Source organism: Oncorhynchus kisutch, unplaced genomic scaffold (genome assembly GCF_002021735.2).
Source record: "Oncorhynchus kisutch isolate 150728-3 unplaced genomic scaffold, Okis_V2 Okis06b-Okis10b_hom, whole genome shotgun sequence".
Taxonomy (NCBI): Eukaryota; Metazoa; Chordata; class Actinopteri; order Salmoniformes; family Salmonidae; genus Oncorhynchus; species Oncorhynchus kisutch.
Genome location: NW_022261983.1, coordinates 4,233,071 through 4,246,655, shown reverse-complemented (window position 1 = coordinate 4,246,655; position 13,585 = coordinate 4,233,071). Strand labels below are relative to the sequence as shown.

Sequence of the window (13,585 nt, the reverse complement as noted above, 5' to 3'; positions counted from 1 at the left end):
AATGCACATTTGAATCCAGGCCAGTGTTCATGTCAAAACATTTCTTTATTATCAAATAGCACATTTTGATCAGACTTGATTTGTTTTATGTACAGTATAAAAAGATAAGTGCTCGTCTTTAAGTGTTGGTCAAACTTCCACTGTCCCCTCCTTCACTATGGCCATGGCCAGGTTACGAGCTAGCGCTAGCCGCAGGAGCTCAATCTTTGTCGTCTCGATGTCCTCATCCTGAAAACGCATAGGGAAACACATTTAATGGATCATCCTCATCAGAATGTTTTTAGTGATTCCATATTCAATATGATGTAATGGTGCAACTGGGCCTTCACGCTTCAGCAAACAGGAAAGGAGGGCTGCTAAACAACAATTACAAATCATGACAAGAGTTTACCAAGAAAAACTTCCAAAAGGACTAATTCGAAGTAGAAAGGAGCACTCAAGAGAAAAGTGAGCTAAAATAAATCATATCTTTTTTGTTGAGTGCTCCAACTATTACTTTCTACCTTGAATGAATCCTTTTGGAAAATGTTCTTGGTAAGCCCTTCTCATAATTATATAATACTTGATGTTAATGAAACCAACAGTCCCTTTTCTGGAATACAATATTCAAATTAGGTGACAATGGAACTGTGCGATTGGCTAGCTATGAAAAGTCAGTGCTAACCCCTCTCTGGAGCAGGGCCAGTTTAGCCCTGGGCTAAAGTTGATGTTAACCCATTTTAGAATGTGCAAGTGTGAATAGTCGATTAGCCGTGGGCTAAGGAAGCTCTTAGTGCAGTGTGAACAGTTGCTTAACCCGGGCTAAGGAGGCTCTTAGTGCAATGTGAACAGTTGCTTAACCTGGGCTAACGAGGCTCTTAGTGCAGTGTGAACAGTTGCTAACCCCAGGCTAAGCAACTGTAGAGATTAGAGCATATTATAAAACAGTATTAGGAGATTGAAAGGGAAACAGACATTAGATAGAGGGTAAGGGGGTGTGTAACCCAGTACCTGCATGGGTCTGTCTGGGGTGGGAACACTCTTCCCTGAGGTCAGCTCCTCCAGACAGAACATCAGCTCATGAGTTTGATCAGCAGAGAAGATCACCTGCAAGAGGACAAGCCCAGAGATTAGCCAACTGACTGCAACAAAAGGCTATTAGCCTAAAGAGGCACCATCTACAAAACTACGAGCATATATTCAGACCTACAGATCTGATAGGAATCAAGGTAAGGAGATCTCTTAATTTAAATCATATTTATTATATAATATAATCTAAGATTACAAAGATGTTTCGCAGTTCATATTTAGTTAGTAAACCAAAAAAAGGAAATTCAATCTATGGAATATGCTACACACTAGGTAAGTAGAAAGAAGTTCATTTCAACGTTAAGTCAAGGATGGAAGTTAATGTTGTGGGTCAGTTGACCTCTTTCTGCTCCAGCAGGGGCAGGGCGTCGGTCAGCAGAGTCATCCAGAAGGAATGTGGGGCGATCTTGGCCGTCATCAGGGAGAGGAGGAGCTTGGCGGCATCCGAGAAACGCTTCTCGCCGTACAGCCGATGGAACTCACGGTACTTCCCTGTAGACAACAGGATCACATCCATCAAGGCAAAGCGTAGCAAAAACAGTTTCTCTACAGAAAGCGGTAACGCGCATTTCTTATTGGACAAGTTCAGGTAGTCCATCCTGTTTCCTTCCGTAAATGGTGCCTAATGAATATGACCCAGGACAGGAGGGGAACAGAATGAACTAATGGATACAATCACATGATGCTCTCTCATTGGTATCATTGGTTACACAGACACAGTATCAATGACATAGTATGGTGTAAAATGTATTTGCCACAGTTTTAAGTATAGAACTGAGAAGTGCACTGAATTCCCAGAAATGATGTGAGAACCATCTATCAGTCACACGATGCCAGTTGGGACACCCAATATGGTCACTGTAGAATTGTTTAGAAATTGAATTCTCATTTTACTCGCTACAGAGCACTGGTAGAACTTGTATGGCCTAAATGTAAATACACCGTGGTTCCACTTGATTGTTTAAGAACAAGATAACATTATATACATCATAGTCACTGAACAGTTAGTTCTGCCTTCATGAGTGACTAATTGTAAAGTGAGACATTACACTCACGTTACATTTCCCCCAGCTGTAGGTTATCATCAGCTGTTACAACAGCATTAGGCCACAGACTGCAGCCTTACATGGACCACTTTTCTCCTACGTGAGAGAATCATTTAATAGAAAGGCCAAAATATATCATGCGTCTGATCCAGTGTGTGTGTGTTCGCATGTGAGTGATATGTGGCTGACTGAATGTCAAGTTAACATGCAAGACCAAGCAGGGCTCTATAGTGCGACCATTTTACTGGCATATGCACCCAAATATTTTGCTGTGCGACCTGGAATTTTTATTGAAGAGCACCAGTGTGCCTAGAAAACGTACGATTCTAACTTTATTACCTCAAATATATCTAGATTTGTGCTCCTGAATTTCTTTGTGTGCACCTATATTTTTCAACTTTGCACACGTGCTCCTTGTAAAACAGGACAGCTTAGAGCCCTGCCAAAGAGTGTTGGCTTGTTTGTGTGTTCACAGTCCTTCATGTTTGTGTATGTACACGTTTGCACTCCATACCTAGAAAAGTAAGCCTGTCACTGAGCAGCATGGCTGGACCCAGGTTGTCAATCAGGTCCAGATCAGAGAAGGTCCCTTTGGCACAGTAGTCCTGGAGAAACCTGAGATACAGACCATAGAGATACATCTATAGACCAGAGAGACACAGTATATCTAGGATACAGACCATAGAGATACATCTATAGACCAGAGAGAGACACAGTATATCTAGGATACAGACCATAGAGATACATCTATAGACCAGAGAGAGACACAGTATATCTAGGATACAGACGGGGTTAAACCCACAGGGGGTGGGGAGCGAGAGAGTGAGCGACTACAGGGTGGTCTGGTAGCTAGTGGTGTGGAAGCAGATGTCATGGGGGGACATCTTTGCTGCCCTTCTTGAAGTAATTCCAGATCTAACGTGGTGAATCCACTACGTAGCTTTCATAAACCCCCTCATGTTAGATCAGTGGTTACATCAAGGAAAGGAGGAAGGAAGAAGGAATTTTCTAAGTATTGAAAACAGGCCGACGACTGTCCAGCAAATAAAAACAGCATTCCTGAACAGGTCACATGGTCAGGATCAGTAAAACCTCCTGTAGACATACAGCACCTCTCTGATATGAGGGTGGCGAAGGCAGCATCTTTGGCTCTGATGCTCCAGGAGAGAGCAGAGCCCAGTCTGTTGTTCCTCAGGGCCTTCTTGGCCATGATCTTACAGATGCTCCTCACTGCAACACAGAGAGACACATTATACCAAAGAGTTAGGGGGTGATATCCACAACAGGCATGACAGAAATCAGGGGGAGTTTGAATGTATTTTCCATGTGTGTTTTAGTAAGTGTCCATGTTGCGATTGAGGGAGTGAGACAGAATGTGGGTCTCAGTGAGAGCTTCATGCATGAGAGTAAGTTGGACAACTGTTTTGGATAAGAGCGCGTGAGTATGCGTGCGTACGTACGTGTATGCATCATATCTACCTTGTTCAGTCATCTGCCTCTGCTCACAGATCCTGATCACCTTCAGGGCCTTGCGCTCCGTGTCCAGAGGAACACGCTCTATCTGTAGCTCCAGGTACACACGGCCAAACTCTGGACAGTGGTCAAAGTAGTCCACAGCCAGCTGCCACAGGCTGAGGACCAGAGAGAAATAGCTGGTTATATCATGCACAGCTTAACCGATCATCCAATAGGAGCAGCACTGGAGTAGGTCAAACAGGGAAGAGGCCTACACGCGTAGCCGACAAAACTCTCTAGAAAAGATAACTACTGAACACAGTGGACCTCAGCATGTGTAGTTTTGCAGACGTGACTATATATGTGACAGTTATCTATTAGAAAAACAGACATGTTGGCACTGGGAGTTATGCATATAGTCCAATCTATTACTAACCAGACTAGTGGGTCTGTCTCACCTGTGATGGGTGAAGAGTCCTGAGGCGTACTCCAGCAGTAGAAACTCTCTCAGGTTGGAGCCAAAACTACATCAACACAGAGAACACATGTTATTATGGTCAACGGTGATGAATGCTGCCACCAAAACACCTCTGTTTGTTCTGACCTCTGCTGCTAAAAAAAACACTAAATATTTCATTGACTGTGGGTTCTTCCTTTATTTCAAGTGTATGCCCTTTGAATCCGGCACCCAAATACTTCCTGTTATCACAAACATTTGAGCTGAGCACGCCAACTTCACTTTCTATGATTCTGATCAATGTTACCATGAGAACAATATTGGCAGTTAATGGCAACCCTTTGTGGGACAGTAGTGTCCTTAACTTACTGTAGGTTGTGAGACTGGAGCAGTTTACAGTGGTCCAGCAGGTCAGTCAGATGCCCCACAAACCACCAGTTGTTGAGAGCAATGCTGGAAAGCACAAATAACATGTCATAAATATCACAACATATGAAACTGAACAGTAGTTTACATGAGTGACAGAGGGGAAATCACATTGTGTGTCTAGCCCCCACATTTATTTCATCTTATCCACATTAACAGTTACTGTTACCTTAGCAACAACACAGCTACTCTCCCTGGGTTCTAGACCATAGAAATATCATTCCTTTGGTTTCTGTATTTCTATGGTCGATAGACGCTCCTCCTCACCTGCAGTCTTTGATGACCTGGTGGATGTCAAACTCAAAGGCTGCCAGCAGGATGCTGTCCAGGGGCTCTGGGACACTCCTCGTGTCCAGGAACATGTGCATGCTAGACTGGAACACACACACATAGGACAGGACACTTACTCATAGTGTTGTGGTAAGTCCTAGTGCAACTCTGTATCATGTATAGTGTAGTAGAAAGTACCTGTGCGTAGTAGTGCAGCTCTGTGGGCTTGACAGTGGGGTGGGAGAACAGCAGTCTGGTGACCAGGAAGTGATACCAGGTACTCAGCAGCTCCTTGTACTCCAGGAGAACATCCTCATCACCAACCAGGATCTACATGGATAATTAGGAGGGTATGGATAATCCATGGATGGATACTTATTTAGGAAGGTATGGATAATCCATGGATGGATACTTATTTAGGAGGGTATGGATAATCCATGGATGGATACTTATTTAGGAGGGTATGGATAAACCATGGATGGATACTTATTTAGGAGGGTATGGATAAACCATGGATGGATACTTATTTAGGAGGGTATGGATAATCCATGGATGGATGAATGTATCAACAGGTGGAACATATGGATAGTAGTTGGAAGAGACAGACAGCACCAACAAGAGATTATTTTAGCTCCTAAACAGTTCACGCTCACACAGATGCAGGTACAGAGCCAATGGACTCTACATGTACAGAGAGTTACTTTTGGTATACATTGTATACTACAGGTAGCTACACTGATGACAAAACATTTAGCTCTTTCTATGACAGACTGACCAGGTGAAAGCTATGATCCCTTATTGAGGTCACCTGGTTTGCCAGCAGCATACCACCCTGCACACCACTGCTGGCTTGCTTCTGAAGCGAAGCAGGGTTGGTCCTGGTCAGTTCCTGGATGGGAGATCAGATGGTGCTGGAAGTGGTGTTGGAGGGCCAGTAGGAGGCACTCTTTCCTCTGGTATAAAAAAATATCCCAATGCCCCAGGGCAGCGATTGGGGACACTGCCCTGTGTAGGGTGCAGTCTTTCGGATGGCACGTTAAACGGGTGTCCTTACTCTCTGAGGTCATTAAAGATCCCATGGCACTTATCGTAAGAGTATGGGTATTAACCCCAGTGTCCTGGCTAAATTCCCAACCTGGCCCTCAAAAAACCATCACGGTCACCTAATAATCCCCAGTTTACAATTGGCTCATTCATCCGCCTCCTCTCCCCTGTAACTATTCCCCAGGTCGTTGCTGTAAATGAGAATGTGTTCTCAGTCAACTTACCTGGTAAAATAACGGATGAATAAAAAAATAAAAAAACCTTCAATCAGTGTAGATGAAGGGGAGGAGAGGTTAAAGAAGGATTTTTAAGCCTTGAAACAATTGAAACATGGATTGTGTATATGTGCCATTCAGAGGGTGAATGGGCAAGACAAAACATTTAAGTGACTTTGAACAGGGTATGGTAATAGGTGCCAGGCACACTTTGAGTGTCAAGAACTGCAACGCTGCTGAGTTTCACGCTCAACAGTTTCCTGTGTGTGTCAAGAATGGCCCACCACCCAAAGAACATCATGACAACTTGACAACTGTGGGAAGCATTGGAGTCAACATGGGCCAGCATCCCTGTGGAATGTTTGACACCTTGTAGAGTCCATGCCCCAATGAATTTAGACTGTTCTGAGGGCAAAAGGGGGTGCAACTCAATATTATGACAGTGTTCCTAATGTTTTGTACATTCTGTGTGTACCTGTCACCACACAGATGCAGGTAAAGTGTGCCAGGGCAGGTACTGGGCAGTTCCACTGACCTTACAGATGTCCTCCAGGTGGCGGTTGCTGGCAAAGGACTGGTCCTGGAGACAGTGGTCCACCTCCTCGCGCCAGTGTCTCCACTTTACATCAAACTCTGTCAGGGTCTGAGTCTCACCAGGCTACAGTAAGATGTCATAGAGGAGAGAGCGCTAGAGTTACAACCATAGAGATACATATAATATACGTCTTCTACTTGATTCTGTGGTTAAAACTGGGTGCTGTTCAGGAGGTTGAAACGTTCAGATAGAAATGCACTATGTACATTGAAGATGGGCATCTTCATGAGCAGGTTGTCCAGCAGCTTGAACATGACCCTGGCTGCAGGCTGCAAAGCTGCCTGTTTCACCAGAACCTGCCTGGCCTCGTCCATCCGGCCCTGCAGCACGTAGCTGATCACCTGGAGACACAGAGGGGGGTTCAATAGGGGACAAAGAATATCTGCATACAGACTAGTGCACAAATAAACATGAATAGCAGATTACACAGACATAAGTTAAAGGAGTTAAACTGGGCAAAGAAAGTCTGCACAGATAAAATACATAGATACAACGAGTTTATTTCAACCACATTGGAAGTAATCATGGAGAACCATTTAAAAAGGCAAATTCACTGGAGGTCTTGAGGATCCACTAAATTAGTTTTGATCAAACAGGGCTCTACGCTGACAGTTTAATTTTTTTTACAAGGAGCACATGTGCTCGTAAATTGAAAAATGTAGGAGCACACAAAGAAATTAAGGAGCACAGTGAAAGTATTTGAGCAAGTGTTTTTATGATAAGAAATTAATAAAAGTTTAAGAATAAAAGTTTGTTGGAGTGTTCCATACTCAATCAATTACAATGTACTAAAGGTAGACCGATTAATCGGAATGGCTGATTAATTAGGGTTGATTTCAACTTTTCATAACAATCGGAAATCGGTATTTTTGGACACCGTTTTCTTATTTTTTTTCACCTTTATTTAATCTTTATTTAACTAGGCAAGTCAGTTAAGAACACATTCTTATTTTCAATGACGGCCTAGGAATAGTGGGTTAACTGCCTTGTTCAGGGGCAGAACGACAGATTTTCACCTTGTCAGCTCGGGGATCCAATCTTGCAACCTTACAGTTAACTAGTCCAACGCTATAACCACATGCCTCTCGTTGCACTCCACACGGAGACGGCCTGTTACGCAAATGCAGTAAACCAAGGTAAGTTGCTAGCTAGCATTAAACTTATCTTATAAAAACAATCAATCATAATCACTAGTTAACTACACATGGTTGATGATATTACTAGATATTATCTAGTGTGTCCTGCATTGCATATAATCTGACTGAGCATACAAGCATACAAGTATCTGACTGAGCGGTGGTAGGCAGAAGCAGGCGTGCGTAAACATTCATTCCAACAGCACTTTCTCGCGTTTTACAGCAGCTCTTCGTTGTGCGTCAAGCATTGCGCTGTTTATGACTTCAAGCCTATCAACTCCCGAGATGAGGCTGGAGTAACCGAAGTGAAATGGCTGGCTAGTTAGTGCGCTCTAATAGCGTTTCAAACGTCACTCGCTCTGAGCCTGTGGTTGTTTCCCCTTGCTCTGCATGGGTAACGCGGCTTCGAGGGTGGCTGTTGTCGTTGTGTTGCTGGTTTGAGCCCAGGGAGGAGTGAGTAGAGGGACGGAAGCTATACTGTTACACTGGCAATACTAAAGTTCCTATAAGAACATCCAATAGTCAAAGGTTAATGAAATACAAATGGTATAGAGGGAAATAGTCCTATAATAACTACAACCTAAAACTTCTTAAAAGGAACCACCAGCTTTCATATGTTCTCATGTCCTGAGCAAGGAACTTAAACGTCAGATATCTCACTTTTAGTTTCTTCTTCAACTTAGTTTTTGCATTATTTAAACCAAATTGAACATGTTTCATTATTTATTTGAGGCAAAATTTATTTTATTGATGTATTATATTAAGTTAATATAAGTGTTCATTCAGTATTGTTGTAATTGTCATTATTACAAAAAAATGGCCGATTAATCGGTATCAGCTTTTTTGGGCATCCAATAATCGGTATCGGTGCTGAAAAATCATAATCGGTCGACCTCTACAATGTACCCTCCAATGAGTCATTTAGGCGAGACAATGTTCAGCTGCCCCTTTGAGTTCCACGACATCTCTTTGCTAGCAGTTGAGCAAGCTCAAACTAACATTGAAAAACCACATAGCATGTGAACAAAACAATGTAAATAGCCAAGAAATATGAGAAGAAATACACACTTTAGTAGACTTTCAGGTGAAATCAACCAACTTCTACGCTGTGCGCTTCTAAAAATGTATTTTTTCAGCACTTCACTCACAGTGCTGCTCGAGGTGGGAAAGCTAAACTCAGCAAAAATAATACTCTCTGTCAACTGCGTTTATTTTCAGCAAACTTAACATGTGTAAATATTTGTATGAACACAACAAGATTCAAAAACAGACAAACTGAACAAGTTCCAAAGACATGTGACTAACAGAAATGGAATAAATGTGTCCCTGAAAAAAGGGGAGGGGGGATCAAAAGTAACAGTCAGTATCTGGTGTGGCCACCAGCTGCATTAAGTACTGTAGTGCATTTCCTCCTCATGGACTGCACCAGATTTGCACGTTCTTGCTGTGAGATGATGTTACCCCACTCTTCCACCAAGACACCTGTAAGTTCCCAGACATTTCTGGGGGGAATGGCCCTAGCCCTCACCCTCTGATCCAACAGGTCTCAGGCGTGCTCAATGGGATTGAGATCCGGGCTCTTCGCTGGCCATGGCAGAACACTGACCGTCCTGTCTTGAAGGAAATCAGCCATACTGCTTGTTCTGTGCGTGGTGGCATTGTCATGCTGGAGGGTCATGTCAGGATGAGCCTGCAGGAAGGGTACCACATGAGGGAGCTGATGTCTTCCCTGTAACGCAGAGCGATTCAACGATAAAGGCGAATCTGACCATCACTCCTGGTGAGACAAAACTGCGACTCGTCAGTGAAGAGCACTTTTTGCCAGTCCTGTCTGGGCCAGCGACGGTGGGTTTGTGCCCATAGGTGACATTGATACCGGTGATGTCTGGTGAGGACCTGCATTACAACAGGCCTACAAGCCCTCAGTCCAGCCTCTTTCAGCTTACTGTGAACAGTCTGAGCACTAATGGAGGGATTGTGCATTCCTGGTGTAACTCGGGCAGTTGTTGTTGCAATCCTGTACCTGTTCCGCAGGTGTGATGTTCGGATGTACCAATCCTGTGCAGGTGTTGTTACACGTGGTCTGCCACTGCGAGGACGATCCACAGTCCATCCTGTCTCCCTGTAGCGCTGTCTTAGGCATCTCACTGTATGGACATTGCAATTTATTGCCTTGGCCACATCTGCAGTCCTCATGCCTCCTTTCAGCATGCCTAAGGCACGTTCACGCAGATGAGCAGGGACCCTGGGCATCTTTCTTTTGGTGTTTTTCAGAGTCAGTAGAAAGGCATCTTTAGTGTCCTAAGTTTTCATAACTGTGACCTTAATTGCCCTATCGTCTGTAAGCTGTTAGTGTTTTAACGAACATTCCACAGGTGCATGTTCATTAATTGTTTATGGTTCATTGAACAAGCATGGGAAACAGAGATAAACCCCTTACAATTAAGATCTGTGAAGTTATTTGGATTTTTACGAATTATCTTTGAAAGACAGGGTCCTGGAAAAAGGGACGTTTCTTTTTTTGCTGAGTTTATATGGTATTTGTAGTGCTGTGTGTGATTAGCTACCAGCTATGAAACAAAAACAGAAGGTTTACTTTGAAAATAGCTACGGCAGCATTTTGTGTTACTATGAATCACATGCTCGCTCATACATTACTTTTTCAGTTCGTACACATCTATTTTTAGGCACATTTGAGTAAAATGGTCACCTGTAGAGCCAAAAATCAGTCTGACGTATCTACGCACTGGGCCAATAGCGTTTTAAAAATGCAGAGAGAGACAGGAGAGGGGTGTATGTGTACGTACCACGTCCCAGTAGGCCTGGTGCTCTGCGGGGCTCTCACTCGCCAGCACCTCCCTGGCCTTCTCATCCACGTCAGCCTTGTGCAGCCTCACCCAGTCGAGCAGGTGGAGCACCAGGGAGCCAGCTAGAGGGTCACATACAACAAACAGGGTGCAGAAAATATTAAAGTTCTGTTCACACCATAGAGATAGATGACTCATCATGGATATAACCCCTTTTAGCGTGGACAATGAGGGCTTCCACCATTTAAGTTGTCAACTGGGTGGGGATTTATACGAGTTTGGACAGGGGTCGCGTTAGCTTTCAGAAATCAGCTTTTTCAAAACTCAGACCATAATTTTTTTTGCATTTTTAACCATTTAACCTGCGTTTCATATCGAAAGTCAACCGTGCTTTTTGGCTTCACTAGAGTGATCAGGGGCTTGCAACTATTGTTTCTTTACACAAAATACATTAGTGCAAAATCGTTTTCATCAGCTGACAGAGGTGCAACGCTATTTGGCAAACAGCCAGACATAATTAAATTAGCCTACAATAAAAAAGGTATTTTTGCAAAGACGATGCATGGCCATCATATTTCTAATGTTTCACATGAAGTTAATACTGCATTTTAACTTGCTACTGGAGAAAAATTTAACTGGAAGAAAGTACCGGAGAAAAGTAGCCTACGTCAGCCAGGGCACTGATGATCCAATGACAAGAGCAAATATATTTCATCCAAGTGGAGAAGTGGAACTGAAGCACAAAATTAGTAATTTTACAAATCATGATTATTTGAGCAAACCTGAAGCCTAGCAGAATTTACAATAAGAAGCATTTTAGATCTGTGTGAAAAATGCAGAATCCTACGTTAACGCGACCCCTGTGGGAGCAATCGGCCAATGAAAAATAAGAAAATGGATGACGTTAAAATGGAGAAAACCTCAATGGTGCTGCCCATGCTATCATAGACACTGTAATGGCACAGATACAAAGATGAGTCTTCTATATAGCTCTATGGTTCACACCTAGATGATGCTTGTGTGTCCAAAGCAACATCAAGGTTGACACACAAAACATAAACTCTACCTGGAGCTGCATCGATGAACAACACTTCACAAAGATTCCAGATCAGCTCTACTGCCAGCAGGATTGACACCTATCATGAAAAACAGGAGAGAAGAGTGTTGCCAAGGGAATCATTATGATACACTAAAACAGTCTGAGTTGTATAACATTACAACGGTGTTCACCTTCATCATTGATGCAAGATCATTTTCTCACATTTGCTGATTCAATGTTATATTACTTGGGTTATGTTCCCTTGACATAGGGGTAAGTGGTTAGTCGAACTGAATAGGCACAGACAGGTACTCTACCTGATTTCCATACTGTGTAGCCAATGCTGCATCTTGTGTAGAAACTGCAAAGTGAGAGGAAATAGCATGTTACTTAAGTCTGTCTATGAACTGCATTTTATTTTTTATTTATTTTACCTTTATTTAACCAGGTAGGCAAGTTGAGAACAAGTTCTCATTTACAATTGCGACCTGGCATTGATAAACATATGATTGTTGAAATGTTGCCATATACTATACCTGCGACTTGCTGGAGTTCCTCCATGCATGCTCGAATTACAGACCTGTAGTTCTTGCTAATACTGACGAACCTGAATAAATAAGTGAAATTGTTAAACGAGCACACCCATTACAATGCAAAACATTTAGATTACTATGAGATTAAGTCACACACATCACCACTGTTTGGTTATATTTAGAACCGGGAGTTTTTCCTGACCTCGTGACAAAGGAATTAGTTTGAATTACAAGAGAAAGTAGTCCATCCCATCCTTACTGGGGTTTCTTGTTCTTGCTGGGCAGATCCTCTCTGATCCTCTGCAGACCAACAAAGATGTGATGGGACTCATTGAAGAGTTTACGCAAAATAGGGGAATAGATGTCCTCATCTTTCCTGACCTCATGGACAAAGGGACAACCCCCTGCAGATCCACCTGAAGAGACGCACAGGGAGAGTGGGTTAGAGAGGAGGATGCTTTGTACTTGGACATGATTTGAGTCATGACTTTACTACCAAGTTATACATTCAACTCTCCTATCTACCTGATGCTTTGTAAATGGTCTCATAAACCAGGATATCTCCAGGACCCCACACAAATCCCAAGTGTTTTTGGTTGCTGTCGAACCCAGGGATAGGCTGAAAGAGAGAAACGTCTCGTTAGTTTATTTATGTGGACATAGCTAGGTGATTAAACGTCTAGACATTATTCTGCCTTGCTGCCAGTATCTTTCAACCCACTGAAACGAGTCATCACAAATGACAAATAAACATTGTGCAGTGATGCCAGTATTATTGTGGACACTTGAGCTCAGAGACGTTTGAATGAAGTGTCAGCTAGTTAGCGAACTAACGTTAGCAAGTTGCATAGCCTGCCCTGGACACATTTTGATTCCACAACAACAGAGCACGAGCGGTACTTACAGTAGTTGTTGGCTCCACATCTACCTCCTCCATTACCACCCACTTTAATCAAATCAATAAGGTGAATCAATAAATATAACTTAATCCACGAGCGATACAAATACTGACATTTCAAATAATATAATCCAGAAATTAGGCGCTTCAACCATTCAGCTGAAGGACCCCAAAGCGTGCGTATGTCTGATGTCATAGGAATTCTGTGTCGTGCCTGACTAGAAATGCAAGCTTGCACTAAAGGGGACACAATTACTCAGTTGTCAATTTGACAAGTAATGTCACCATGAGAATATATTATTCCAATGAATAAAATCAACTTATACCAATATCTACCAATTATAATGTTTTGGTACTAATTTGCTCAAAGTGGGAAGAACTAATGGCCACCAGATGCAAACAGTTATTTATTTACCCTAATGTGCAGATTTTAGTCATAATTAATTGTCGAATGAAATGCTCCTCATAACATTTAGGCTATTTTCAATGGCATAATAGGGAAATATGGCATTTTTACAATGTTGCACCATTCTGGACCTTATTAACATCCATCTAATACTGTGTGGGCAACATTAGTTTCTTGCTGGATCATGTCT

General features: G+C 42.7%; 1 protein-coding gene across 1 annotated transcript; it reads right to left on the bottom strand.

Annotated features, from left to right (window-relative positions):
* Positions 1-26: 26 nt before the first annotated feature.
* On the bottom strand, positions 27-13,283 carry nup85 (nucleoporin 85). Its single transcript, XM_031814251.1, has 19 exons — positions 12,996-13,283; positions 12,617-12,710; positions 12,351-12,507; positions 12,095-12,165; positions 11,876-11,919; positions 11,586-11,655; positions 10,520-10,641; positions 6,783-6,917; positions 6,517-6,639; positions 4,921-5,052; positions 4,720-4,826; positions 4,396-4,479; positions 4,028-4,093; positions 3,594-3,745; positions 3,227-3,344; positions 2,629-2,729; positions 1,409-1,560; positions 991-1,086; positions 27-228 (listed from the first exon to the last, which is right to left on the bottom strand). The coding sequence occupies exons 1-19, from the start codon at positions 13,026-13,028 to the stop codon at positions 130-132; spliced, it is 1,956 nt and encodes a 651-aa protein (XP_031670111.1). The 5' UTR covers positions 13,029-13,283; the 3' UTR covers positions 27-129.
* Between the last annotated feature and the right edge of the window lie 302 nt (positions 13,284-13,585).

Bases quoted from the DNA above. Each gene is read 5' to 3' on its own strand.
- nup85 (XM_031814251.1), bottom strand. From the start codon at position 13,028: ATGGAGGAGGTAGATGTGGAGCCAACAACTACT. The intron at 4,094-4,395 runs GTAAGTTAAGGA...GTGTTGATGTAG, and splicing joins CTCCAGTCTCACAACCTACA to TTTTGGCTCCAACCTGAGAG. The intron at 1,087-1,408 runs GTCAACTGACCC...GTCCTCTTGCAG, and splicing joins CCCTGCTGGAGCAGAAAGAG to GTGATCTTCTCTGCTGATCA.